At 33.8% G+C, this 26,727-nt stretch overlaps 1 protein-coding gene across 1 annotated transcript in view; it reads left to right on the top strand.

Annotated features, from left to right (window-relative positions):
* The window catches only part of LOC145258210 (C-type mannose receptor 2-like), a 445,837-nt gene that overhangs the window by 408,663 nt on the left and 10,447 nt on the right, over positions 1 to 26,727 (top strand). The window contains exons 38-41 of the mRNA XM_080116148.1: positions 2,090 to 2,334; positions 11,088 to 11,250; positions 20,580 to 20,840; positions 26,023 to 26,229. Coding sequence (XP_079972274.1) covers positions 2,090 to 2,334; positions 11,088 to 11,250; positions 20,580 to 20,840; positions 26,023 to 26,229 — 876 coding nt within the window. The remainder of the gene's footprint in view (positions 1 to 2,089; positions 2,335 to 11,087; positions 11,251 to 20,579; positions 20,841 to 26,022; positions 26,230 to 26,727) is intronic.

The following is a 26,727-nucleotide window of genomic DNA, read 5'->3' as shown; positions in this document are numbered from 1 at the left end:
GTGAATTTATTATGCCCTTAACTCATCAGAAGAAATAACAACAATCAAGAATTGTAAATGTCAACTGAATTAAATAAATAAATTATAAGATGGTCAACATCATGAACTTTGGAATATAGTCTTTTGTCATTTATATTACTCTGTAATTACACTGAGCTTCTTAAATAAGGAGTGTTATATATTATAAGGAAAATATATTTCCACAGATATATATATATATATATGTATATATATATATATATATATATATATATATATATATATATATATATATATGTATATATATATATATATATATATCAAAAGAAAGATGATGAATAAAAGTAATATATAACTTTATTATATCATCAGACCAACGCGGAAAAGTACAAGGGAAAAATAAGAAGAAAAAGAAACCTCTTTAGGCCATTGCGTTTCGAAACTAAATGCTCCTCATCAGAAGAGGGTAAGGGCCACGATTATACAATACACTTAATAGTATCCAGCTTTGCTTATCTTGATAAATATTACTGTGTTAAAGATCTATTCTTTAATCACATAATGGTTTATATATATATACAGTGTGTCCACAAAGTCTATGTAGCCAGACTTTGTGGAAGTCTGGTTACATAATATAGCCAGACTTTCTGAGCACCCTATATATATATATATATATATATATATATATATATATATATATATATATATATATATATTTATATACACGTGCGTGTGTGTGTGTGCGTGTGTGTGTGTGTACATATATATATATATATATATATATATATATATATATATATATATATATATATATATATATATATATACAAGGTGCCCACAAAGTCTGGCTACATAATCTACAGGATGCTTCCACAAAATCTGGCTACATAATGTAACCAAACTTTGTGGACACTCTGTGTGTGTGTATATATATATATATATATATATATATATATATATATATATATATATATATATATATATTAGCGAGATGTCTGTTCATATTAGATTTAAACTTCTGCATGTCAGTGCAGATTAAAAGCAGGAAGCAGGGAGTTAATGCCAATGTTTAGCAGTCCAAGGGAATAAAACTATTAAAATAGAAACTGTGCGAGACCAGATGTGGTATGGGTTAATTGTTGCTTTTTAAAGACTTGGATACGCTCTGGTGTTAATAGTTTTCTCGCACGGTAGAGGGAGCCTACCTTTTTGCAGTAACCTTAATGTAGTTATTTCAATTCATGTTGCCTATGAATGTTCAGTCGAGGAGCTTAGGTGGTGAGTTCTAAGTAAGGTATTGTTTGTTATGGTAATTAGTGGTTGAGAATTATTTTTGTAATTATTAAAGCAAAGAAGCTTGGTCTTGGTAGCATTAAATGTTACGGATCCATGTTTACGGATCCATGTTTACGGATCAATTCCAATACAGTTTGAAGGTCGTTTTCTAAGTTTTTTTGTCATTGCCTTGTATATATGTACCTTCATTTTTCCCTCATGTCTATTGAAGTGGTGCAAAAACGTGCTGTAATTTGCAAATGTATGCAGTTTAGAAACTATTTTATCAGGGAGATGGAGTTATATGAATCATATTTTTTTTTATTATTATTTTTATAAACCTCGCTTCTACACTATTGGGACGAGATTTTTTAGTCGATAAATGGAGTTTTCAGATAAAAAGCAATGTTTCCAACTGAATTTTTATCAATTCTAATAAGTTACAATAATAGCTTCTAAATTATGCAGTCAGAATTACCTGAATATTACTGAATTATTAAAAAAATCATTTTAATCGTGTGAGCAGGTGAAAAATTGCCGCCATCTTGTTTAAATCGAACAGGAAAATTACCTCCGTTTTGAACACTCCTTTGTCTTACGATCGTTTTCGTTAGATTATATTTTGAATTTTCTTTAATAAATAATTTTCTACCTTGTCGATTTTCGTAATTTTTGGATATAATCATCTTAAAATACGAGGAATACGTACATACTAACGTTTTCATGTGAAATTCAGTATTATCATCGCCGAAATTTCGTCCCAATGGTGTAGAAGCGCCAAATAAACGTTTCTTTCCTTTATGTTTAAGTTTATTTCGTCCCATTTATTTTACAGATACAAGCATCCCAGAAGTGGCAGTAGATGAAGAAGTCAAAGACGATGCAAGGCCAGGTTACGTTAAATATCGCGAGTCATACTACAAAGTCGTGACTGAATTGAAAACGTGGCAAGAAGCAGAAGCCTTTTGCCAATCGGAAGGCGGCCATCTTGTATCGGTGTTAAATGTTTACGAAAACGCTTTCCTTTATTTGCTCAACAAGGACGTAGAAGAATTTTGGATAGGCGCAAAACTGACCAAGGTAAAATTTCATGTTAAGCTTTAAGAGAAAAAAAGTTACAAGTAGGGCTAGGACAACAGCATATTCTTTTCCTTGTTTTGATTTTCAGGTATATATCCGTTGATGACTTATATGTCTTTTATGTAGAGTCATGTCGCTCTCAGTTGATTAATTGTATCTAACTGTGTAGTATATATACTTGGGAGTAAAAACAATGAAAAGAATATGCTGTTGTCCTAGCCTAGTCACAAGATTCCAGTGTATTAAGAGGGATGTGAACACTGTGGGCGGTAAGGTTCAACGGCCTGCCGAAATGATTCTACTTACTTTCAGCATCGCTTAGCTTGGTCCTATCCTTGCTACTAGTCTTAATTGATGCTGGTTCAAGAGAAATGGAGCAGTTGATTGCGTAACACTTGCTTTATTTAGATCATTTATCATGGAAATACTTTTTCGAAGGGCATCCGGAAGTTACATCGACCAAAATATGAAAATAACACTCAAGACGAGAACAGTAGTTCGAAGAATTCAAATAATACGAATGCCTGTGAGTGTTCTACCCGTTTCCGATCATTTTCCAGACGACTATCTGTACCGTGGCCCCTTAAAATCTCCACAACTTCCTGAACGAATTTTCATTGAACTAATGGAACTTGCTACTAAATCAGTCTCCTTTAGTTTCAACAATATTATGTACCGTCAAATTGATGGGATATCAATGGGCAGCCCTCTTGGTCCTTCGTTAGCCAACATTTTCGTTGGATTTTTGGAAAACGAATTATTTTCCAAAATTACTAAGCCAGCATTCTACACACGTTACGTTGATGATACTTTTGCATGCTTTCCCTCTCGGAGCGAAGCTGAACAGTTTCTTCGTCTTCTTTGCAACCTGCATCCATCTTTACAATTTACTATGGAGGTTGAAGACTGTAACTCTCTCCCATTCCTCGACGTTCGTGTTTCTAAAGTTGGTACTACGTTTGAGACCTCTGTTTATAGAAAACCTACATTTACAGGGCTCTATCTTAATTGGTTTTCTTTTGCCCCTCAGTCTAGAAAAATAAACCTCATTAGCGCTCTTACGCATCGTGCACTTATGATTTGTTCACCAAACCGTCTTGATACGGAACTTGGTGAAATCATAAATATTTTTCTTAATAATGGATATCCCATTAATATAATAAAATCTACTATTGAACGTAAAATTACTACATTTAATAGCGGTAAACATATTGGTCCATCACGGTGTCCCATTTATTTAAAATTACCATGGTTGGGTCCTGATGGCCTACATATTGTTAAAAGGATTTCTTCTGTTACTCAACGGTGTTTTCCAGCTACTATGCTTCGAGTATTTTACACAACTCGAACCTTTTTCTCTTCTTTTCGTAAAGATGTTTTGCCAACCATTCAAAAGAACTCTGTTGTTTATAAATTCGTCTGTCAGTGTGGAGCTGACTACGTTGGCAAAACGTCCCAAAGATTAGAAATGAGAATATCCCAACATATCCCTCGGGATATTCGACTACACCAGGTTTTGAGAGCATCCGGGCACTCCCAGGCTCATGAGTCTGCCATTGGCGATCACTTGTTGAGTATAAATAGGTGTGCCGATCAATATTCCGATGGGTGGTTTTCTGTTTTATACAGTGCTAGGTCGAACTATCACCTCAATATCATTGAGGCGTTAGTTATTAACAACTCTCGACCTAGCCTGTGTAGACAAAAGATTCTTAGACATCAGTTGGAGATATTCATTGATTTAAAACCACCTGAACAGTGAGAATTTTAATTTTTTTTTTTTTTTTTTTTTCTCTCACTGTTCTTCCAACTGCAACCAAAATTCCCCACTTCCCTCATTCGTTTTTCTTAGTTTTTAATCTATCATTCTGACGTCTCCTCTTAGAGGGTCAGACGATAAGGCCTTAAGGAAAAAAATTTTATTTTCATCTGCCCATTTCTTGTTTTTTGGTATTTAAATTAAATGATGTTTCCTCTAAAATTTATCCTTCCATTCTGTTGTACCAAAAATTTACTTACATATTTTCGAGGTCGGTACAACTCACAATTTATCAAAACGTTAAACAAGGTTATACGTATTAAAAATAAGTTAATCGTTTTGAAGTGTAGGATGGAATTTCTAAAATCTTGCCGCCTTAATCATGTTGCTCCCGGCTATATCTGCCATCGTATTTCGAAAATTAAATGTAGAAATACATTGGCAGTTCAACGTGTTTTTCTACAAGATGAAATCCTGTTTAATTCTGATACATATAATTCGTTACGTAGTAAACACCTTTTTCTTTGGGCCATGGTTTGGAAAGAATTATCTTTCTTTGATAAACTCCGTTTTTCTAGGTTTTTATCCATCGGTGATAAATTTACCCGTATTAAATGTACTTCTTCTTATGATAAATATTTAAAAAATTTAATTACTAAGAAGTTTGGGATTATAACAAATTTGGATAAACATATATTTAATTATTCTTCTCATGTTTTGTCCAATACAGAAGAATTTGTTTTATCTGCTGGCTTACAATTCTGCATTCCTCCCCCTTCTGTTGATCAAATCGCAGTATTTAGTGAAATTGAATTATTGTATACTCAATTAAAACACCATTCGCCTATCTCTACTGATGAATTAACTAGTGTTAAAATTCAGTTGGGCGAATTAGGTCGGAGGTTTTCTGCCATAAATACTAAATCTAGTGATTTTGTGTGGCAAAAAAATCATTTTGAAGCGGCACAATTAATTAGGTCTAATCCCGACATTTACCTTTCTCGCCCGGATAAAGGATCGGGCGTTGTTATACTTAACAAAACGGATTATATCTCCAAAATGTTACAAATCTTGGACGATAAAAGTAAATTTCTCCGTTTGGGTGACTTAAGCCATGATGATACTTTTCGTATGGAAATAAAAATCCAGAAAAGATTTCTTCAACTTCATAAAAGCGGATTTATTTCTAAGTAGATTTATGATAGAATCCGACCCATCGGTTCTCAAAGGCCTAGAATGTACGGTTTACCCAAGGTCCATAAACCCAACATTCCTTTGAGACCCATTTTATCTATGTTGGGTTCTGCACAACACGAACTTGGTAAATGGCTAGTTGACCTTCTTAAACCTGTGCTTTCTTTTTATTCGGTCCATTGTATCCCTGATTCTTTTCAATTCGTATCCAAGATACAAAAATTGCCTTTATCTAAAAATACCGAGTTCTTGGCCTCCTTTGACATTAATAGTCTCTTTACTAATATACCTTTGGATGAAACCATTGGTATTTGTGCTGACTATCTGTACCGTGGCCCCTTAAAATCTCCACAACTTCCTGAACGAATTTTCATTGAACTAATGGAACTTGCTACTAAATCAGTCTCCTTTAGTTTCAACAATATTATGTACCGTCAAATTGATGGGATATCAATGGGCAGCCCTCTTGGTCCTTCGTTAGCCAACATTTTCGTTGGATTTTTGGAAAACGAATTATTTTCCAAAATTACTAAGCCAGCATTCTACACACGTTACGTTGATGATACTTTTGCATGCTTTCCCTCTCGGAGCGAAGCTGAACAGTTTCTTCGTCTTCTTTGCAACCTGCATCCATCTTTACAATTTACTATGGAGGTTGAAGACTGTAACTCTCTCCCATTCCTCGACGTTCGTGTTTCTAAAGTTGGTACTACGTTTGAGACCTCTGTTTATAGAAAACCTACATTTACAGGGCTCTATCTTAATTGGTTTTCTTTTGCCCCTCAGTCTAGAAAAATAAACCTCATTAGCGCTCTTACGCATCGTGCACTTATGATTTGTTCACCAAACCGTCTTGATACGGAACTTGGTGAAATCATAAATATTTTTCTTAATAATGGATATCCCATTAATATAATAAAATCTACTATTGAACGTAAAAAATTACTACATTTAATAGCGGTAAACATATTGGTCCATCACGGTGTCCCATTTATTTAAAATTACCATGGTTGGGTCCTGATGGCCTACATATTGTTAAAAGGATTTCTTCTGTTACTCAACGGTGTTTTCCAGCTACTATGCTTCGAGTAGTTTACACAACTCGAACCTTTTTCTCTTCTTTTCGTAAAGATGTTTTGCCAACCATTCAAAAGAACTCTGTTGTTTATAAATTCGTCTGTCAGTGTGGAGCTGACTACGTTGGCAAAACGTCCCAAAGATTAGAAATGAGAATATCCCAACATATCCCTCGGGATATTCGACTACACCAGGTTTTGAGAGCATCCGGGCACTCCCAGGCTCATGAGTCTGCCATTGGCGATCACTTGTTGAGTATAAATAGGTGTGCCGATCAATATTCCGATGGGTGGTTTTCTGTTTTATACAGTGCTAGGTCGAACTATCACCTCAATATCATTGAGGCGTTAGTTATTAACAACTCTCGACCTAGCCTGTGTAGACAAAAGATTCTTAGACATCAGTTGGAGATATTCATTGATTTAAAACCACCTGAACAGTGAGAATTTTAATTTTTTTTTTTTTTTTTTCTCTCACTGTTCTTCCAACTGCAACCAAAATTCCCCACTTCCCTCATTCGTTTTTCTTAGTTTTTAATCTATCATTCTGACGTCTCCTCTTAGAGGGTCAGACGATAAGGCCTTAAGGAAAAAAATTTTATTTTCATCTGCCCATTTCTTGTTTTTTGGTATTTAAATTAAATGATGTTTCCTCTAAAATTTATCCTTCCATTCTGTTGTACCAAAAATTTACATATATATATATATATATATATATATATATATATATATATATATATATATATATATATATATATATATACTAGCAAAAGTACACGTTGTTGACTGGGTTCAAAAACAGCCTACAGAAAATGGACTGTGATTGATGAAAGTATGATAGGTTATGAAAAGGAGGGGGTTGTAAAGAGATAGGTTTTGATACTCAAAAATTTTACCCTAAGCAAAATATGATGAAAGTAAAGATAATTTTTGCGAAAATATATTTTTTTTTTATATCAACTTTGTTTCCATTCGTAGCCAAGAGGGACCAACAAAATGATGTTTCCTTACAAAGAGAAAATGTTATATATATATATATATATATGATAATATAAATATACAAGAAATAAATGTTACCATAGTCAATAAAAGTTACTTTTATGGTAGAAAAGTTCATATGTTTGTATTTTTAAGTAGTTTGTAAAAAGATTTTTTTTAATTCACCAACCGGTTTTAAAAAAAAAAAATCAAAATGGCAGCGACTTTGAAATGGAGAGCCCTGTTTTCAATTTGCAGGAAGGGCACCTGAGCATTCTGTGTTAACAATTTAAGAGAGTTCCGCCAACGTAAGGAATATTTATAAACATATTTTAATGTTTTCCGTTATTTTGTGCTTGAGGATTATTAGATTATGGCATGTGTAGTTTATATAAAAATTCATTTAAGTAGTTATCGTCTCAAATTTCGTTTTAATTTCGGTTCGCTGAAATTATTTCAAGTAAAGAGCATTAAGAAATATTTCAAAATAAAAAAAAACATGAACTGAACTTTTATTGACGATGGTAACATTTATTTCTTGTATATTTTTTTTCGGGTAGTCGTTTGTTGGCTTTTCTGCTAAACACTCTTACTAAATAAAATCGACGAAATATCGAAAAACAAAGAAACAAAAACAGTTTTGAAAAATAATGAAGCTTTACTTATTTTAGTAAAATAATCCGAAACAGCAAAATGGGATATTAAAAAAGTAAACACGCAATTACTTTAGTTTTTTTAAGCAAAGAATCGATATAAATATGAATTAAAAGAAAATGGCACCCTTTTCTAGCAGAAAAGCTTCGTTTCAGTTTTACAGGGTTGAACGGTGTAGTATTGCGCCGTCGGATTCAGGGTTGTAATATTGTAATGTAAAGAACACGCAGAAAGGGCTGTAATCAACTGAATTCCTTCTAGTACACTGACAAAAAAAGCTTAAACAGATATATAAATAAAAATAAAAAGGTTATATAAATGTTTTTAAAAAAACACGTAATCACGTGAGCAGAATTTTTCCTTCTTTTGACACGATAACAAGTTCTTATTTTTTATAATTTATCTATTTATCTATTTTCGAAAGAGTGCCACGTGCAAGTGGAGAAGGAAAAAAACAGAGTTATGCAAAATGTGTGTCGAGAATTGTCTAAAGTTCCGACTTTTTTTTTTTTGGCTTTCACTTTAATATAACTGTGAATTTATGAGGTGAATTTATTCGACACAATATGATTCAACCAAAAAAATAAATAAATAAAAGCTAACGTGGATTAAGATTAAAGTTAAGGTGTTATTGTGGACTTTCACCCCTTTTAAAAAACCTTGTTAAACTTTTTGGCATATTTACATTCTATGGAGTTCAGGCGCGAACGAACACCCCATAATTTTATTATACCATATTTCTTCAAACTGAAACATAATTATCAAAGTATACTTACGCAAATAGATATGAAAAGTCTTTGTTAAAGTTTGTGCCATATTTCCATGGAGTACAGGCGCGAACGCAGACCGCACAATTTTATTATACCATCCTTATTTAAGTTGAAACATACTTATCAAAGTATTCTTATGTACATCTATATCAAAAACCTTTGTAATCATTTTTTTTAATTTTTTATTTTCATACTTTGGGAGCCAGGCGCGAACGCAGACCCCGCAATTTTTATGAACCATCGTTCTGTCAGATCAAACATACCCGTTCCTGTGTCTCGATACATCTTCTATCATTATATGTAATCAGCTTTTTAAAATAGTCAACCATATATGAGCCTATTCGTGACCACACACACACACACACACACACACACACACACACATTCAGATATATATATATATATATATATATATATATATATATATATATATATATATATAAGCTCTTCTCTATTTTTGGATAATTGAGCTTTTTCATCTGGCTTGAATTGTTTATATAAATATTAAAAATATTTATATATTGTTTCAAGTGACTAAACTTATTATAATTCTTATATATACACCGATGAAGACTGAAGGATCGGTCGAAAATTATGTACTTATAAAAATGTTTTTTTTATTTCTTTTCATATTATTTTGTATTCCTGCACGTCACCAATTGAAAACGAATAAAGAAAAGTTATAAGCTTTTATACTTTTCGTATTCTTTTTTATTCATATATATATATATATATATATATATATATATATATATATATATATATATATATATATATATATATATATATATATATAGTGTTATAATGGAATAATTCCAGGAGGAAATCCGGGTATGAGAGCTCAATGTGGTAAAAAGAGCAATAACATAAAAATATAACACGGAAATTACATAATTGTCGATGCAATAATTTATTTCAACTTTATGGTATTTTCAAGCATCTAAACTAGACAATTACATTTTTGATACTGAAATAAAGAAAGAAAAAGAATCGGGCCCCGACCGTCAAAAACCAGTAGTAGCAATCCACTTAATACATTTCATAGAGAGGGTGGGAATTAAGTTAGTAGGGGAGGGATTTTTTAAAAAACAACAAGAACATTATGACACTTAAACGCCTGTCCGGTAACCCGACATAACAACACACACACACACACACACACACACACACACACACACACACACACACACACACACACACACACACACACACACACACACACACACACACACACACACACACACACACACACACACACACACACACACACACACACACACACACACACACACACACACACACACACACACACACACACACACACACACACACACACACACACACACACACACACACACACACACACACACACACACACACACACACACACACACACACACACACACACACACACACACACACACACACACACACACACACACACACACACACACACACACACACACACACACACACACACACACACACACACACACACACACACACACACACACACACACACACACACACACACACACACACACACACACACACACACACACACACACACACACACACACACACACACACACACACACACACACACACACACACACACACACACACACACACACACACACACACACACACACACACACACACACACACACACACACACACACACACACACACACACACACACACACACAGTCATGGAGTTAATTTAGTCATGGAAAATAAGTCTATTAAAAGATATATACAAAAATTTATATACAAAGTTTTAAAACTATCTGTATGTTTTCATGTTAAAATTATTTTGAAATAAATATTATCTTATAATACGTTTAAATTTTCTATATTGTATTTGTAATATATTACTATGAATTCAAAAAATTGATTCTTATGTAGTTAATATTTTATGTATTTTTATGCAATTAATTTTATTGGTGATTATAGCGGTCGTTGTTATTTTGCTCACTATTATTTCACTTCCTAATTGATTAAGATGAAGAAAATTGCATTATTAGTCGCCCCCAATTCCATAGGACGTATTTAGTTTCGGTTAATATATACTTTTATTCATTCCGTACACAAAAGTACTTTCATGCACGCATAAAGAAATAAAGAAATAAAATAGTTATTATTTTAAAGTTTTGTGTTAATTTATATTAAATCTAATAATTTATATATATATATATATATATATATATATATATATATATATATATATATATATATATAATACATGCATTACCGATTCATAAAAATAAAGCTGAACTGCTTTTATGTATTTATTACTTTTCATATTTGTTTTAATTTCAGAGACAGTTTTCATGGTCGGACAATTCGTCGATGCTCTATACTGATTGGGTACCGATCGAAGTTATCGAGAATCAAACCAGTTGTGGTGTCATCAGCAATGTGGAGAAATGGAATCTAGTGGAATGTGAAAAACAACACCAATCAGTCTGTAAAATCTCCACAGGTAAATTTGTTAAGGCCGTCCCCGATCCCCCCCCCCCCGTTTTCTAACTTGTCTAATTAAGTGAAATAGATTTTCGCCAAGTCTTCGAAATAAACATTATGAATACAGAATTAGCTATTTTAAAGGAAATAACAGTAGTAAGTTAGTCTAAGAACCCTGTAAGAACTGCAAGCATTTGGCATTCTCGACAGACATGAACGAGAGTGCCCACCCACTAAAAATTCGTGTTTTACACTATTTTTAAAAACTTTTTCCCATAATTATCATCGATTACGAACTTAAGTATCATTTTAACAGGAAAAAATTTTGAAAAAAAAATAATAAATTTAATGACTTTTAAGAAAGGGGTTCACTTTCTTTTTATAACGTTCTACTTCATTGCTTCCTGACTTACTGTCCATTTCTTTACCGACGTGTCACGTGATTAGTTCCCCTTCTTAAAAGCCATTAAATTTATTTTCAAAATTTTTTTTCTGCTAATATGATACCCAAGTCTGTAATGTATGATAATTCCTAAAACAAAAACTTAAAAAATAAAATACGCATTTTTAGGGTGTAGGCATTCTCTTTCTGCTGACTGTTTTCGTCCTACCTATATCATTACCTATATATTTGACCTATATCATTTGTGTTTTTAAGACTGAGCCTAATAGGCATCTCCTGTGTTTGCGATAATCATCTTTCACTAGCGGGACTGTGGAAATTCCACAGAGGACTCATTCATATGTAATATATTGATATTGGCATTCTGTAGATGTTTAGTAAATGGAGACGCTCTGATATTATTGTAGCTCTTTTGTTAAAACTGCAAAAGTATTTATCTAAGCTAGCACGAACGCCCGGCAAATCCCGGTCGTAAAGTACACTTAAATGTGATATTTCAATTCTTGCAGATTTCGTATAAATTATTATAGAGTTAAGTTCTATCGATTTTTATATATTATAAAGTTGCGATTTCAAAAATAAAAAAATACATCTATATGACTTAGGTGCATTACCTTGAATCGAAACCGAAATAAAAACTTTTGAAAAAAAAAATATGTATATATATAATTTGAGTTCCTTCATCCATAATCGAAACCGAAACCAAAACTTATGAAGAATTCTTGATAAAATTATTTATATAAAAAAAGATGACTTAATTACCATCAGCTATAATCGAAACCGAAACCAAAACTTATGGAGAATTCTTGGTAAAATTATTTATGAAAAGAAATGGAAGTACATAACAATTAAGCGACCCGATGTAAGCGTGGCACAGAAATTAACACACACGCTATTATAATAATATATAGATTCTTATCAGCTCCTTAAATCAAGTGGCTTCATGCTTTGTCTAGGGTTATTCCCATCAAAATAAAGTGTATGCGTATTAGACACTAATGTCGAGTGTCTTCTGTCTCTTTGTACAGAACTTTGTCAAAACAACATGGCACGGTGACACTTCACTTTACAAGTAAACCCTGACCAAACACTCAACATAGCATAGTCCTCAAACCCGAAATAAGATATCGTCAGTGTGGCTACACACTGGCTTATATGCAGAACTGAGCACCTCCTCCAAATGATGTCACCTCAAGTAACAACATTTGGTTGGATACTCTACCAGACCAGATGAATTCTTGTCTTAGAATCCGGCAAAACCAAAAGACCAAAACAAAGATATGCTGCAACATCAATTGGGCAGAAGAAAATTCAGGTTATGTATATATATATATATATATATATATATATATATATATATATATATATATATATATATATATATATATATATAAAATGAAAATTACAATTGAATTTACCAAAATGATCCAAGATGGTAAAATTAAAGTAAATTATAAATATTAATTAGTAGTTATGCCTCGGAAGTAGAGTGAAAAGCACAACCTATTTTTTTTTATTAATATTATTTTTTTCCTTGTACACATTTTTGTGAATTATTCCATGGATTTCTGCCTTTGGATTATTATGGACCATCTTCTTCCAATTACGGCATTTCCTTGGATTTTACTTGTACAAATGGAAATTCTTTTAACTTTCTTGAAGTTTTACATTTGGATTTTACCGTCACTGGATTTTTTATCTTCCACCAGACTATCGATTCATGTGTAATCACCTTTTTCTTTACCATATTCCCTCTGCTTAACTTATTTTGTTTTCAAGTAAGATCTTTGACTTACTTGTTGTTTCATCAAATACTTCTGCATGCAAAATCCGATCCCGCATTTTGCTAATTCCTACCTTCTGATGAGAAGGAGAGTATTTCTTCGAAACTCCGCGGATTAAGGACTATCCATTTATCTAGTGTTTCCTTTTCAGATTAAATATGTTTTTAACTCATTTCAAAGTGTTTTTTAACATATTTTATTAACTGTTTGCTCATATATATATATATATATATATATATATATATATATATATATATATATATATATATATATATATATATAAATATGAATATCATATAGATCTTTGACCCAGTTTCCAGCTAACTACAATATAGTCGTCTTCAAGTCCAACATACCCAAGTTCTCCTTAAATAATCCAATTATATCGAATTTCCACTACTAACGATTACTACACTATTGTCCCAATAACTACCGTATACTCATTAACCCTTATCCTTGAGTGGCCTCCGGGCCTTGATAAGTGTTGACTCCTTTATATAAAAAAGAAAAACCTTTTGATTTCTGATGTCTAAGTCAGAGAAAGAGAGAGAGAGAGAGAGAGAGAGAGAGAGAGAGAGAGAGAGAGAGAGAGAAAAGAAGCCATATCTATATTATTATTGGTCTGTCTATCTGTTTGTCCATTCTATTTTTCTCCGAAACTACTGGCTGAGATTTTGTAGGAATCTTTGTTATGATAAGGTGCAGCGAACCAAGTATTATGGTATCCATTCGATGCACTGTAAGGATTAATAAAGATTGGTATTTTATGCAAAAATGATCACAAATTTAACCATATTCAGCCATCAATTTGACATAAAAACAATCACACTAAATCAATGTGTTATAACTTTTGCCCGATTTTAAAAGGCTAAAAAGACTGATATAATAATATGAAGTTAGATATATGTATATTTTTATATGTTTTATGTACATGATTCATACCTAAACTAATTAACCGATCATTTTAGAACATATCTACTTATTCTAAGCGACGTAATGTGGGCTATATTTAGTTTTATTTAGTTTATGAAAAGGGGTAAATGGGGGTGGTCGTAATGTAGGCTAAGCATTCCGAAGCAGCACAAATTGGAACAAATACATTGAGGACACTGTCCAGGCTGCTGCAAAGAAGGTGGGCTCCATCTAAGGTGCTAGAAGATTCTTTTTTTCCACCATCAACGCACTTACCCCCATCTGGCCCCAATTGAAATGCATATCTCTCGTCTTGGGGAGGCTCCATTGGGACTGACCTTCACTCCTGATCTGAAATGGAGCACATGCATCAAATCTGTTGCCAAGGTCGCTGAAAAAATGGTTGGATCAGTCTACAGTTCAAATAGATATCTCACTGCCGATGCAATCCTCTATTTGCATAAGAGCCAAGTACCTACTAGGATGGGGTACTATTGCTACATCTGGGCAAGAGCTGCTTTGAGAAGCCTATCCTTCTTTGACAGAGTTAAAAACCGACGTTGTAACCTAGTAGATGATGCTCATTTCCTTTCCCTGCAACCTCTTTCCCACAGAAGAGACATTGCTAGCCTGTCTATGCTCTATCGTTATTTTCATGGAAAATGTTCGCCTGGGCTCCAATCTATGGTTCTCCCCTTGCCAAACTTTTACAAAAAACACTCATCTAGCTAAAACCACTATCAACAATTTCACCCATTTTCAATCTGTGCCTAAATCTAAATGTTGATTCCAGGAACAAAGCTTCTTTCCTAGAATTGGCCGCCTGTGGAACTCTGTTCCAACTGACTACAATATGGTCGTCTTCAAGTCCAATGTAAACAAGTTCGTGTTGAACCATCTCCTTAAATAATCAAACTATACAAAATTTCCACTACTAACAATTACTATGCTATTGTCCCAACGACCACCGTATTAACCCTTATCCTCAAATAGCCTCTGAGCCTTAATAAGTCGTGACTCCTTGGTAAAAAAAGAAAAAAATCTCTACAAAGCCACCATTCCTCTAAGTATGGATTATTGTTGCCACGTCTGGACTCGTGCATCTAGTCTCTCCCTCTTAGAGAGGACCCCAAAACAGAGTTTCAAATCTAAGAGGTCCTGCACCATTGGCCAAGCTCCAGCCTCTGTCCCATCGCCACAGTATTGCATCCCTGTGTCTGTTTGCCAAGTAATTAAATAGAATGTGCTCTAATGAGATCTTCACACTTGTGCCCCCCTCGACGTACATACTTGAAACTAATCTGACAAGCAGCAAAATCCCACCCTTAACTGTTGTTGTCCCTAGATGCCGGAAAGCCTTCTTGTTTAATAGTTTTTATTCCCTCAGAATTTTAGTTTTCGTTTCCTGCTGCCATTGACTGTACTAACCTGCAGAAGTTTGAATGTAATGTCAACAGACATCTCGCTGCTTAACTCCCCACAATCCTCTGTCAGACACTATTAGAGTAGAAGGTTTTTCGGTATCTAGAGAAGAGGTGAGATTTTGCTGCTGATTAGGTATGTATGTTGAAGAGGCACAATTGCAATGAATTCATCAGAGCACGGTCCATTAAAGAAATTGCACAGGCAGAGGGGACAGATGGTTTAGCTTAGCTGATAGTACGAGACCTATTAGATTTGAAACTCTTTTTGCGCACCCTATCTAAGAGTGGTAGATACTAGTGTTGGGACGATTAATCGGAATCAGAATCGGGAATCCGAAAAATTGACAAATTTTCGAAAGAATTGGTGCCTATTTTCCGATGCCAAAACGATTCTTTTAATTTTCTTTTTTTATTTGATTTTGTTTAAAGCAAAATCTTCCATTGCTGGTAATAATGATAAAATAATAAATATTTATTGATTTTAAATTACCAGTAAAGCAAAAATCTATTGATCATCCTCCACAAGTGTAATTTTACGTTTATGAAAATATCTGCACATTTAACATGCATTTTGTTTTTATTCACAGAAAACAACTCTATAGTTAAATATTTAGAGATTTATAAAGAATCGGAATCGATAATTGTATCAGAATCGGAAATACATTACGGAATCGGTAATTGTATCGGAATCGGGAAAAATATTGGAATCGTCCCATCACTAGTAGATACACCCGCCCAGATGTGTCAACACTACTCCGTGCTTGGGCGATTTAATAACGTAAATCTTTTTCAGATTTGGAAAGTTCTCTAAAGATATGTACGTGATGCAATTCGGGGGATTACAGTTACAATCTCTTTCTTAGTAAAATAGAAAATCCGAATTAAAACATTTTTATCAAATCGGCTTACAGATAATCACTTTGAGCGCAAGAGTCTTTGTTCAGTTTCTAGCATGTCTAGCTGACGATTCTCGCGGATTTCAAAAACAAAACCGATAACGGTGACAAAAACAATAACAGCTTATAAGAAAAGCGAGCGTTGAAAATATGAACAATTTCCATCCGGACAAACTTGGTTGGTTGGTTGTTTTTGTTTTACGGCATATCAACCTTTTTCAGGACCGGACAAATTTGGGGGAAAATTTATATTATTATTTGTACTCACTTGAGGCTTTCAAACGGTCTGCCATGCAAGATTACTCACTGACAAGAAACAGTAATGTTTACTGAAGCGTTGGCAACAAGTCCCCACCCCCAGTACTTCCCACCTCTTTCGATAACCTTTGCGAGTAATTTTTCATTATCACAACGGCCGCTTGCCATTGACTACTTGCTAACAACGACTATTGGTCTTCACTGGAATTTGGGTGGCAACATGACTACTCAGGGTCACGTTCTCTGTGCACTCATCCAGCGGAAGTCTGGTTTTAGAGTTTTCCATCTTCATTGACTCTTTGGAACTATCTATGCCGACGCCACCATTTTTTTTTTTTTTTTTTTTTTTTTTTTGCGGAGAAACGTAGTTAACTTGCAATTTTGCGGTTTCAATTTTCTTGGTTCCCTCAATCTTTTGGATTTACTTCTGTTGCAGAAACCATGTTGCTGGTTAGTTTTTAACGTATTTCGGTTGGTTTCCGCATTCAAGACTTGTCTTTGAGATTTTAATTGCTTTCATCATTATCGTCCGTTATATAGTTTCAGTCTTCCAATTAATTCAACTTTTTTTCCCAGATTTTCAAGACTGTTCCTAATTCTCCTAAAATTATTGGTATTCTATTGACTTTATGCATGTTCCATATTCCTTTCAGACTTTTTACAGGCTCTATTAATTATTATCATTATTATTATTATTATTATTATTTTATTATTATTATTATTATTTTTTTTTTATTATTGTTATTATTTTATTATTGTTATTATCATTGTTATTATTATTATTTTTATTATTATTATTATTATTTTATTGTTATTATTTTTTATTGTTATTATTGTTATTGTTATTGTTATTATTGTAATAATAGCAATAGTAATAATTATTGTTATTGTTATTATAGTAATAATAGCAATAGTAATAATAATAGTAGAAGTCTACTATTATTATTACTATTGCTATTATTACTATTATTATTTTTATTACTATTACGATAAATATTATTATTAATAATTATTATTATTAATATTATTATTAATAGTTATTATTATAATATTATTATTAAATATTATTATTATTATTAATATTATTATTAATAATTATTATTATTAATAATTATTATTATTAAAATTATTATTATTATTTTATTACTATTACTATAATTATTATTATTAATAATTATTATTATTATTATTATTATTATTAATATTATTATTAATATCATTATCAATAATAATTATTATTAATATTATTATCATTAATATTATTATTAATATTATTATTATTAATATTATTATTAATATTATTATTATTACTATTACTTATAAAATTCCCTGGAAATGCCCCTTCTGATTAATTATAAGATCCCGTGGAAATGCCCCTCCTTATTAAATATAAACTGCCCTGGAAACGTCCCTTCTGATTAATTATAAAATGATCATAATGCTGCGAGATCACGATAATATCAGAACAGTTCAACAAACTGATGCAACATATCAGAACCTGAAGACCCAGAGCTTTGTGATTTAGTTAATTTTTTTATCTACATGGTCCAACCTCATTGTAATTGTTTGATTATGTGATAAGTTTCTTACTGATGTGTGTTCTTATAATTTGCAAATACCTTTGAATTTCCATGGGTTCTACTATTTATTATTATTATTATTATTATTATTATTATTATTATTATTATTATTATTTGCACTTACTACGATTTCTCACACAGGACATCATCAGCATTTCCTTACTAATAGTAATCTGTGGTGTTTCCTGAACTGTAGGTGACAGCAAGTCTCTCCAGCTTCCAAGTATGCTACACTTTATTCTATATGCTTTGCAAATAATTTTGCATTATCGCAACAGCCACTTGCCATTGATTTCTCGCTGGTAGCGACCAGTGGTCTTCACTGGGATTTGAGTGGCTAGAGGAAGATCTTCAGTCAGGGGTTATAAATGGATGGTAACGTTCAACGCTGCCAAGACAAAGCTCGTTTCCTTTAATAATTACATAAAACGTTACCAACCAACAATAGCTATGGTTAGAGATACTTTACCTGAGAGCACTTCGTTCAAGCTCCTTGGCTTAGCGTTCACGGGAAACATGAGTTGGACTAGATAGATTCAGATCATTGTTAAGGCTGCTGCAAAGAAGGTGGGCTCTCTCTATCATGCTAGGAAGTTACTTACGCCTAAAAGTATCCTGTACCTCTACAAAGCCACCATTCGCCCATGTATGGAGTACTGCTGTCACATTTGGGCTGGTGCATCTGCTACTAGACTCTCACTCCTGGACAAGGTTCTAAAGAGAGTTACCAACCTAATAGGTCCTGAATTGTCATCTAAACATCAGCCCCTGTCCCACCGACGAAATGTTGCATCCCTCTGCCTGTTTTACAAGCATGTTAATGGTGGATGCTCTGACGAACTACAAGCACTTGGACCCCTTTGAGGAAAATACCTTTGACAAAACCGATAAGCAGCAAAATCCCACCCCTACACAGTTGAGATCCCTAGATGTAAGAAAGCCTTTTACTCTAATAGCTTCTTCCCCAGAACGGCAGAACTTTGGAATTCTCTTCCGGTTTCCTGCTTCGCCAACTGTACTGACATGCAGAAGTTCAAGTGTAATGTGAACAGACATCTTGCTGCTAAACTCCCTACATAGCACCCCTGGAACTTAGCTCCCTGATAGTAGGCCTCTACATCAAAGTGGCAATATGCCTTGTTTGGGGTGAAAATTTAATTAAAAAAAAATAAAAAAAATAAAAATCAGCCTCCCCAAGATACTAATCCTCTTTGTAATTCTTTAGTTGAGGTCTGACTAGTGCTTCTCCCCCCTCCCCTGGTCTTCCATCTCCCTGACCCGGCTATTTTGTCTAGTATCAGTCGAGACTGATGCCCTTTTCATATTTATTGTATTTATTTGCTTCCCCACAAAAGCAAATTAGGCACAAGACCGTTTTTATGTGGGGTAAAAACCAGCTCCCCTAAAAGTAGGCAAAAAGGGGGCACTCTGGTTACCAAAATAATAATTGTCCCAGTATAGAGGGTTTCCCCTCCATTGACTGGTACAAATTATCTTAAGTGCAGCATCTGCAGAACAGATGGTATTTATTTGCTCCCCCACCGAGCAAATTAGGCACAAGGCCAATTTTTAATGTGAGGAGTGAAGGGAGGGGGAAGGGAAAAAGGGGACCAGCTCCCGAGAGGTGGGAAATGGGAGCTGGTTAAAGGTCAGGCATGTGGGGTTGCCCCCACATCTGGTCTTTGCTAGTCATAGCTAGTCATAGCTAGTCATAGATTGCAGTATCTGCCGGAACAGATGGTATTTATTTGCTCCCCCACCGAGCAAATTAGGCAAAAGGCCGATTTTTAATGTGAGGAGTTAAGGGGAAATGGAGACCAACTCCCCGGGGAGTAAGGGAGCTGGATAGTGACAATTGGTATGAAGGGTTGTCCCTACATTGACCAAGGTCTTATATGTGGGGTCGCCCCCACATATGGTCTTTGCTTGCAGTATCTGTCGGAACAGATACTACACTTTGATCCCGGCCCGAATGCCCAAGAACAACAGAAAAAAGACAAGCCTCTTTTCTATTTATTTATTCATTCAGTTTATTATTATTATTTATTTATTTATTTACATATTTACATATTTATTTATTTTCTTTTAAAGGTACCACTAACAAAAATGTGCCTATTGTGCTTCATGTAAACGGAATTTGTCCGACAGGATGGCTCGGTCTTGATGATAATTGCTATCTTATAGTAAAAGACCGAACCAGGTCGTGGCCAGAAGCAGACTTTGAGTGTACGCAGATCGGAGCAAAGTTGGCCAGTTTCCACTCAATAGCCGACGTTGCCTTTTCGCAGCAGCACGCAAAATTATCCAACTCCTATTTCGAAGGTTTTTGGATTGGATTAAGCATGAAAGATGGTAAGTAACAGAAAAACATAAATTTAAAATTTATATATATATATATATATAAATATTTTCCGTGCATAACAGTTATCCAGGCACGCGTGGTTTCTAGTTATCAGTCGTTCTCAACATAGCTTAACCTTTTTTTTTTCGAACCCATGAGTACATAATCCGCAGTCTATAATTTTATCACTAACCCACAAAGCCTTGTCAAATTTTATGCACGATTTTATCGTTTTTAAATAGATCTGTTGTTTAAAAAAATCTTCATCTTCATGTATATATATATATATATATATATATATATATATATATATATATATATATATATATAGAGAGAGAGAGAGAGAGAGTTCATTCGCCCTTTGGAAGGTCTTGTTTTTAATCCTTCAGGGAGACTAACCGCCCTCCTCACCAAACAAGTCTGGTGGGGGAGCCAGTTTAGTCGCCAGTGACCCGACCATGAGGCAGGTAGTACTGGGTTACATGGTACCAGTAGCATATGACATGACCTGACATATAAAGGGCGAATGAACTCTTTTTCTGAGTCAACGGCCAACTAGCACCGTGTATATTTGTGTGTGTGTATATGTGTATTAGGCTAGAGAGGGCTCCCGTAAGCCGTGGTGAAGGCAACCTTTCTAGGAGAAGCAAATCTCTGATTTAAAAAACCATAAAGCGGAAGACCAGTACCCGCATTAAGCTGATCTGCAGTTTAATTTGTTGCTGGCTATCTTGCTCTTGCTTGTTGCTGGATCTCAACATTTTGAACCGAGAGAGAGACTTAGCTGTCGTACAAAGCTAAGACTCTTTAACATCATATTTGTATAGATACTCGCTCAGACATTTGGGCTCATTGATTTTAAATGTCTGAGGGAGTGGCACTCGTCTGACAAGGCGTTGCAATCATCATCATATATATATATATATATATATATATATATATATATATATACATGAAGATGAAGATATATACACACACTGGCATTTCAGCTCGGCCAGGGTGTTTGGAGGTATATGTTGAGCAAAAAAAAAAAAAAAAGAAAAAAAAAAGAAAAGCGGTCAATTTTTAAACTTTGACCCCTATTATGACCTCTTTAACATTTATTGTTTTGGGCTCAACCCAAGTTATTAAGTTAGATCCATGTCCAAGGAACCTATATCTAAAATTTCAAGTGTTTAGGCCCAGAATTGGCGGAGGAGTTTAGTGGAGTTCTCAAAGGTCAAATTGTTGAACTTTTACCCCTTAACAGCCGAATTTCTGGCCCAAAATGGATTACAAAGATTTTCTCAGATCTCAGTACCCTGTATATCAAATTTCGAGTCTGTAGACTTAAAATTGACAGAGTTATTGCGTAGGGAAATGTACATGCACACACATAGACACGTTCACTTTTATAGATATACTATCATTTCATCAGCTCGGCGTTGCCTGGGTGTTTGGAGGTGTATGTTAAGCAAAACAAAAAAAACAAAAAAAGGTAAGTTTTTTAAACTTTGACCCCTATTATGACCCCAATACATTTATTGTTTTGGGCTCAAATCAAGTTATTAAATTAGATCCATGTCCAAGGAACCTATATCTAAAATCACCAGTGTTTAGACCCAAAATTGTCGGAGGAGTTTGGTAAAGTCCTCAAAGGTCAAATCGTTGAACTTTGACCCCTTAACAGCTAAATTTCTGGCCGAAACCCGATCACAAAGATTTTCTCAGATCTCAGTACCCTGTATATCAAATTTTGAGTCTGTAGACTTAAAATTGGCAGAGTTATTGCGTAGGGAAATGTACACACACAGACACGTTCACTTTTATCGATATCTATCTATCTTCTATGTATACTCCTACAAATTCGGATTTCTTTTGTGTGTATCGATATTCATATTAAAAACCTTCTTTACTATTTATTTAAAAAGAAAATACAATTTTCTTATATATGGGTTGTGGAATTGCATTCACTAGCAAACGATCTAGCTAATTTGCATATTCCTTTAAACATTCATTTTAATTAATTCCCTATTAGTTGCTTCGGGTTTTTAATGGGATAATCATCTTTAGTTAACTATTACCTGTAATTATAATCATGCAGATATTCTATATGATCTATACTTCAATAATATTTGCGAAAAAAGTTTATATCAAACACAAAATTGTTTTCATATATATTTATGCATACGTATATATTTTTTATTAAACAAATCTATCTATCTATCTATCTATCTATCTATCTATCTATCTATCTATCTATCTATCTATCTATCTATCTATAAAAGTGAACGTGTCTGTGTGTGTGTCTGTGTATGTGTGTGTGTCTGTGTACATTTCCCTACGCAATAACTCTGTCAATTTTTAGTCTACAGACTCGAAATTTGATATACAAGGTACTGAGATTTGGGAAAATCGATGTGATCGGGTTTCGGCCAGAAATTTCGCTGTTAAAAGGTCAAAGTTCAACGATTTGAGCTTTGAGAACTCTACCAAACTCCTCCGACAATTATGGGTCTATGCACTTAAAATTTTAGATATAGGTTCCTTGGACATGGATCTAACTTAATAACTTGATTTGAGCCCAAAACAATAAATTTTAAGGGGTCATAATAAGGGTCAAAGTTTTAAAAAAAAATTGACCTCTGCGGTCTCTTCCAAATTACTCAGACAATTTCTGGCCTAAATATTTGAAATTTTACATAAAGGGTATACAGAGATAGGGCAAGCTTTTTCATCAGTTTGGGTCGAAAATTTTTAGTTACCAATATATAAATGTATGAATGTATGTCTGTTTGCATGTCTGCCTTAAACTTTCAATATTGGCGACAGATTTTGCCAAGATCAGTATCGTTTTAAAGTTCGACCTTTCATACGACAAATAACGAAAAATTGGCTAAAAACATTAATATCTTCCACTTCAACTAGGCACTTTTCTACAGGGGGGGGGGGTCACTTTGTTCGCCGATATTTTTTAAAGTTATCCTCCCCTTTAGATTGTCTAGCCTTAATTTTAAAAATTTTCGCTTCCGGTTTGGCGGTGGTCGTAACAGCACAAACATTAGTTTTAACCCATTCTTTTCCTCCTTTGCGGTACGGGTTCGAGCCTGCCTTCCTACTACCACTTTTTTTGTTTTTTGATCAACCTACACATACAAACACCCGGGCAACACCGGGCTGAAATGCTAGTATATATATAAAATTAAAGTGTGTGTGTGTGTGTGTGTGTGTCTGTGTACATTTCCATACGCAATAACCCTGAGAATTTTAAGTCTACAGACTCGAAATTTGATGTACAGGGCACTGAAATTTGGGAAAATATGTGATTGGTTTTCGGCCAGTAATTTGGCTGTTAAGGGTCAAAGTTCAACGATTTGACTTTTGAGAACTCTACAAAACTCCTCCGACAATTTTGGGTCTAAACACTTGAAATTTTAGATATAGGTTCCTTGGAGATGGATCTAACTTAATAACTTGATTTGAGCCAAAAACAATAAATTTTAAGGGGTAATAATGGGGGTTAAATGTAAAAAAATTGACCACTTTTTTTTTTTGCTCAACATACATCTTCAAATACCCGGGCAACGCCGGGCACCCATGCTAGTATAGATATATTTTCAGGTTGCAGGTATTCAAGAGTTACAATGTTGTTTACTGAAAAAATAACCAAAATATTATATATATATATATATATATATATATATATATATAATATTTTGGTTGTTGCAGTTTCTGATAGTTTCACTACGATGCATGAACACCATGTGCGTTTGTTGGATAATTAGTGTTGAATAGAGATACTTTGGGTAAAAATAGCGAACCAGATCTAAAATAAGAGTCTAAAATAAAAAATACTCCGACTGGTACATTTATATATATATATATATATATATATATATATATATATATATATATATATATATATATATATATATATATATATATATATATATATATATATATCGGGCACTGGTTTGCATGGCGCTGGGTGTGCTGATATATAATTTGTACAAGTTGTTAATACGCACTGAATGCGAAATTGTGAAACGCGCACAGATAGATAAACAGCCATACATAAAATCTTTTTCTTTTGTTTATAAACAGAATGTAGTAGTTTGCTTGAAGCATTGTGCGTATTGTCTAAAAGCGTTTGGGGTTTAGAAGGTTGTGAAATTAAATATGAAGTTGTGGAGACCGGTTGAATTCAAAGGATCTCTGAGTTAGGTATCAACAGACAATATATAATTTTATGATATTCTTTTATTTTCTGCTTACCCTTTTTTATTACATCTTCAGGCGTATGTCATACGTTCCTATTTACTTACGTCCCCAGAGGGCAGAGTTAGGCACAGGATCGGTTTTTAATGTGGGATAAATCCATCTCCCTAAAATGGGGCATTCTGGATGGGAACAGGAATAAAAAAATGTCTCAGTGATGAAGGATTACTCCTCCACTGACTGAGGACAGAAAAGGTGAAGTGTAGCATCAGAACAGATACTACACTGTGATCTTTGCCTGAAGGCGAAGAAAAAATATGTCATATGTTTATTAAGATTTTTTTTCTAATATTTCGAGGTTTGAACCTCTTATTCAAAGTAGGTCCATATCTAATCTACGTTTGTGTTTATTTGTTGGTCGGATCTATAAACCAGCATAGAAAACCGAAACTCTCTATAATTATTTTGTGCGGTTTAATTTTTTTATTTAATTGTTTATTGTTTTTAATTTACTTTACTCCTTTGGTAATAATTTGTGTAAAAACTACATATATTCTTTCGTTCTCTTTTATATTTTCTCTTCTATAGATCATATATACTATATATAATAGCGATCAACAGATATCTAAACTCAAAACTAATTAGAAAATAAAAACCCAGCGTTGCACTTTACCAAATTGCCCTATAAGATCCATTTAAAGATTCGAAACTATTTTCATTATTTTCCTCAGAAAATTTTATACATGTGATTGAAATTTCGTAAAAATAGGATGGTAATAATAAGATATATTTAAAGTAATAAAGGGGGAGTTATACCTTCTTAGAACCATTAACGGTATATCCTAAAATTTTGGAAATGCTGCACGTCCTCCCCCGTAAGTTTTACATAAGAATACTGTTTTCGATTTTATACAGATTTTCTGTACTTTCTACAGGGTACACATAAGCCTCACATATACATACACTCTTTACAATCTTTTACCATCTTGATTACAGGTACTTTATCCTGGGTAGATGGAAGTCCGGTGAATTTCGAGAATTTTATGCACGGAAACACAGCCAACGAAGGGCATGCAAGTTATGTGACCGGTGTTGTTTCGCAAGACAGCGATCGAAATTGTGTCCTCATTCACACCAGAACTGGACTTTGGCGGAGAGCGTCTTGTTATTATAGGCTTGGCTACATCTGCATGACACCTAAACGTAATATATTTTTTCATTGTATTTAATTACTAATGTCACTATAGTTGTATTTTCTTAACCTTTATTCTACTCAAATACAATTTCATATTCCTTTTATTTGGAGAGCTTGGATGGGACGCCCCTTGTTCGTATTATTTGGATTTTTCCGACTACTGTTCTCATTTTGAGTGTTATTTTAACAACGTTTCAGTTTGGAATCTGTTTTATTTTTTTTTTTTTTTTGCGAACTCGAGAATCTTTCTGTCGAACTCGGGAAACGTTTTGTCGAACTCTGGAATCTGCACGGATTTTCAAACGGAAACCTTTATTTAATCTACGGAGTTATCATGCTCTTTTTTTTTACCCCGTGGTCACCACTTATCAAGGTCCGGAAGCCACTCAGGGATAAGGGTTATTGCAAGTACATTACGTTAGTGTGGAGATTTGATGAAGTGTTTACTTAAGGGGGCGGTTCATTAGGAATTTGTTAACGTTGGACTTGAAGACATCCAGGTTGTA

This window comes from Euprymna scolopes, chromosome 33, assembly GCF_053919585.1.
Source record: "Euprymna scolopes isolate OS-2025 chromosome 33, ASM5391958v1, whole genome shotgun sequence".
NCBI classification, from domain to species: domain Eukaryota; kingdom Metazoa; phylum Mollusca; class Cephalopoda; order Sepiida; family Sepiolidae; genus Euprymna; species Euprymna scolopes.
Note: the sequence above shows the minus strand (reverse complement) of the source record. Positions and strands in the feature narration are given on the sequence as shown.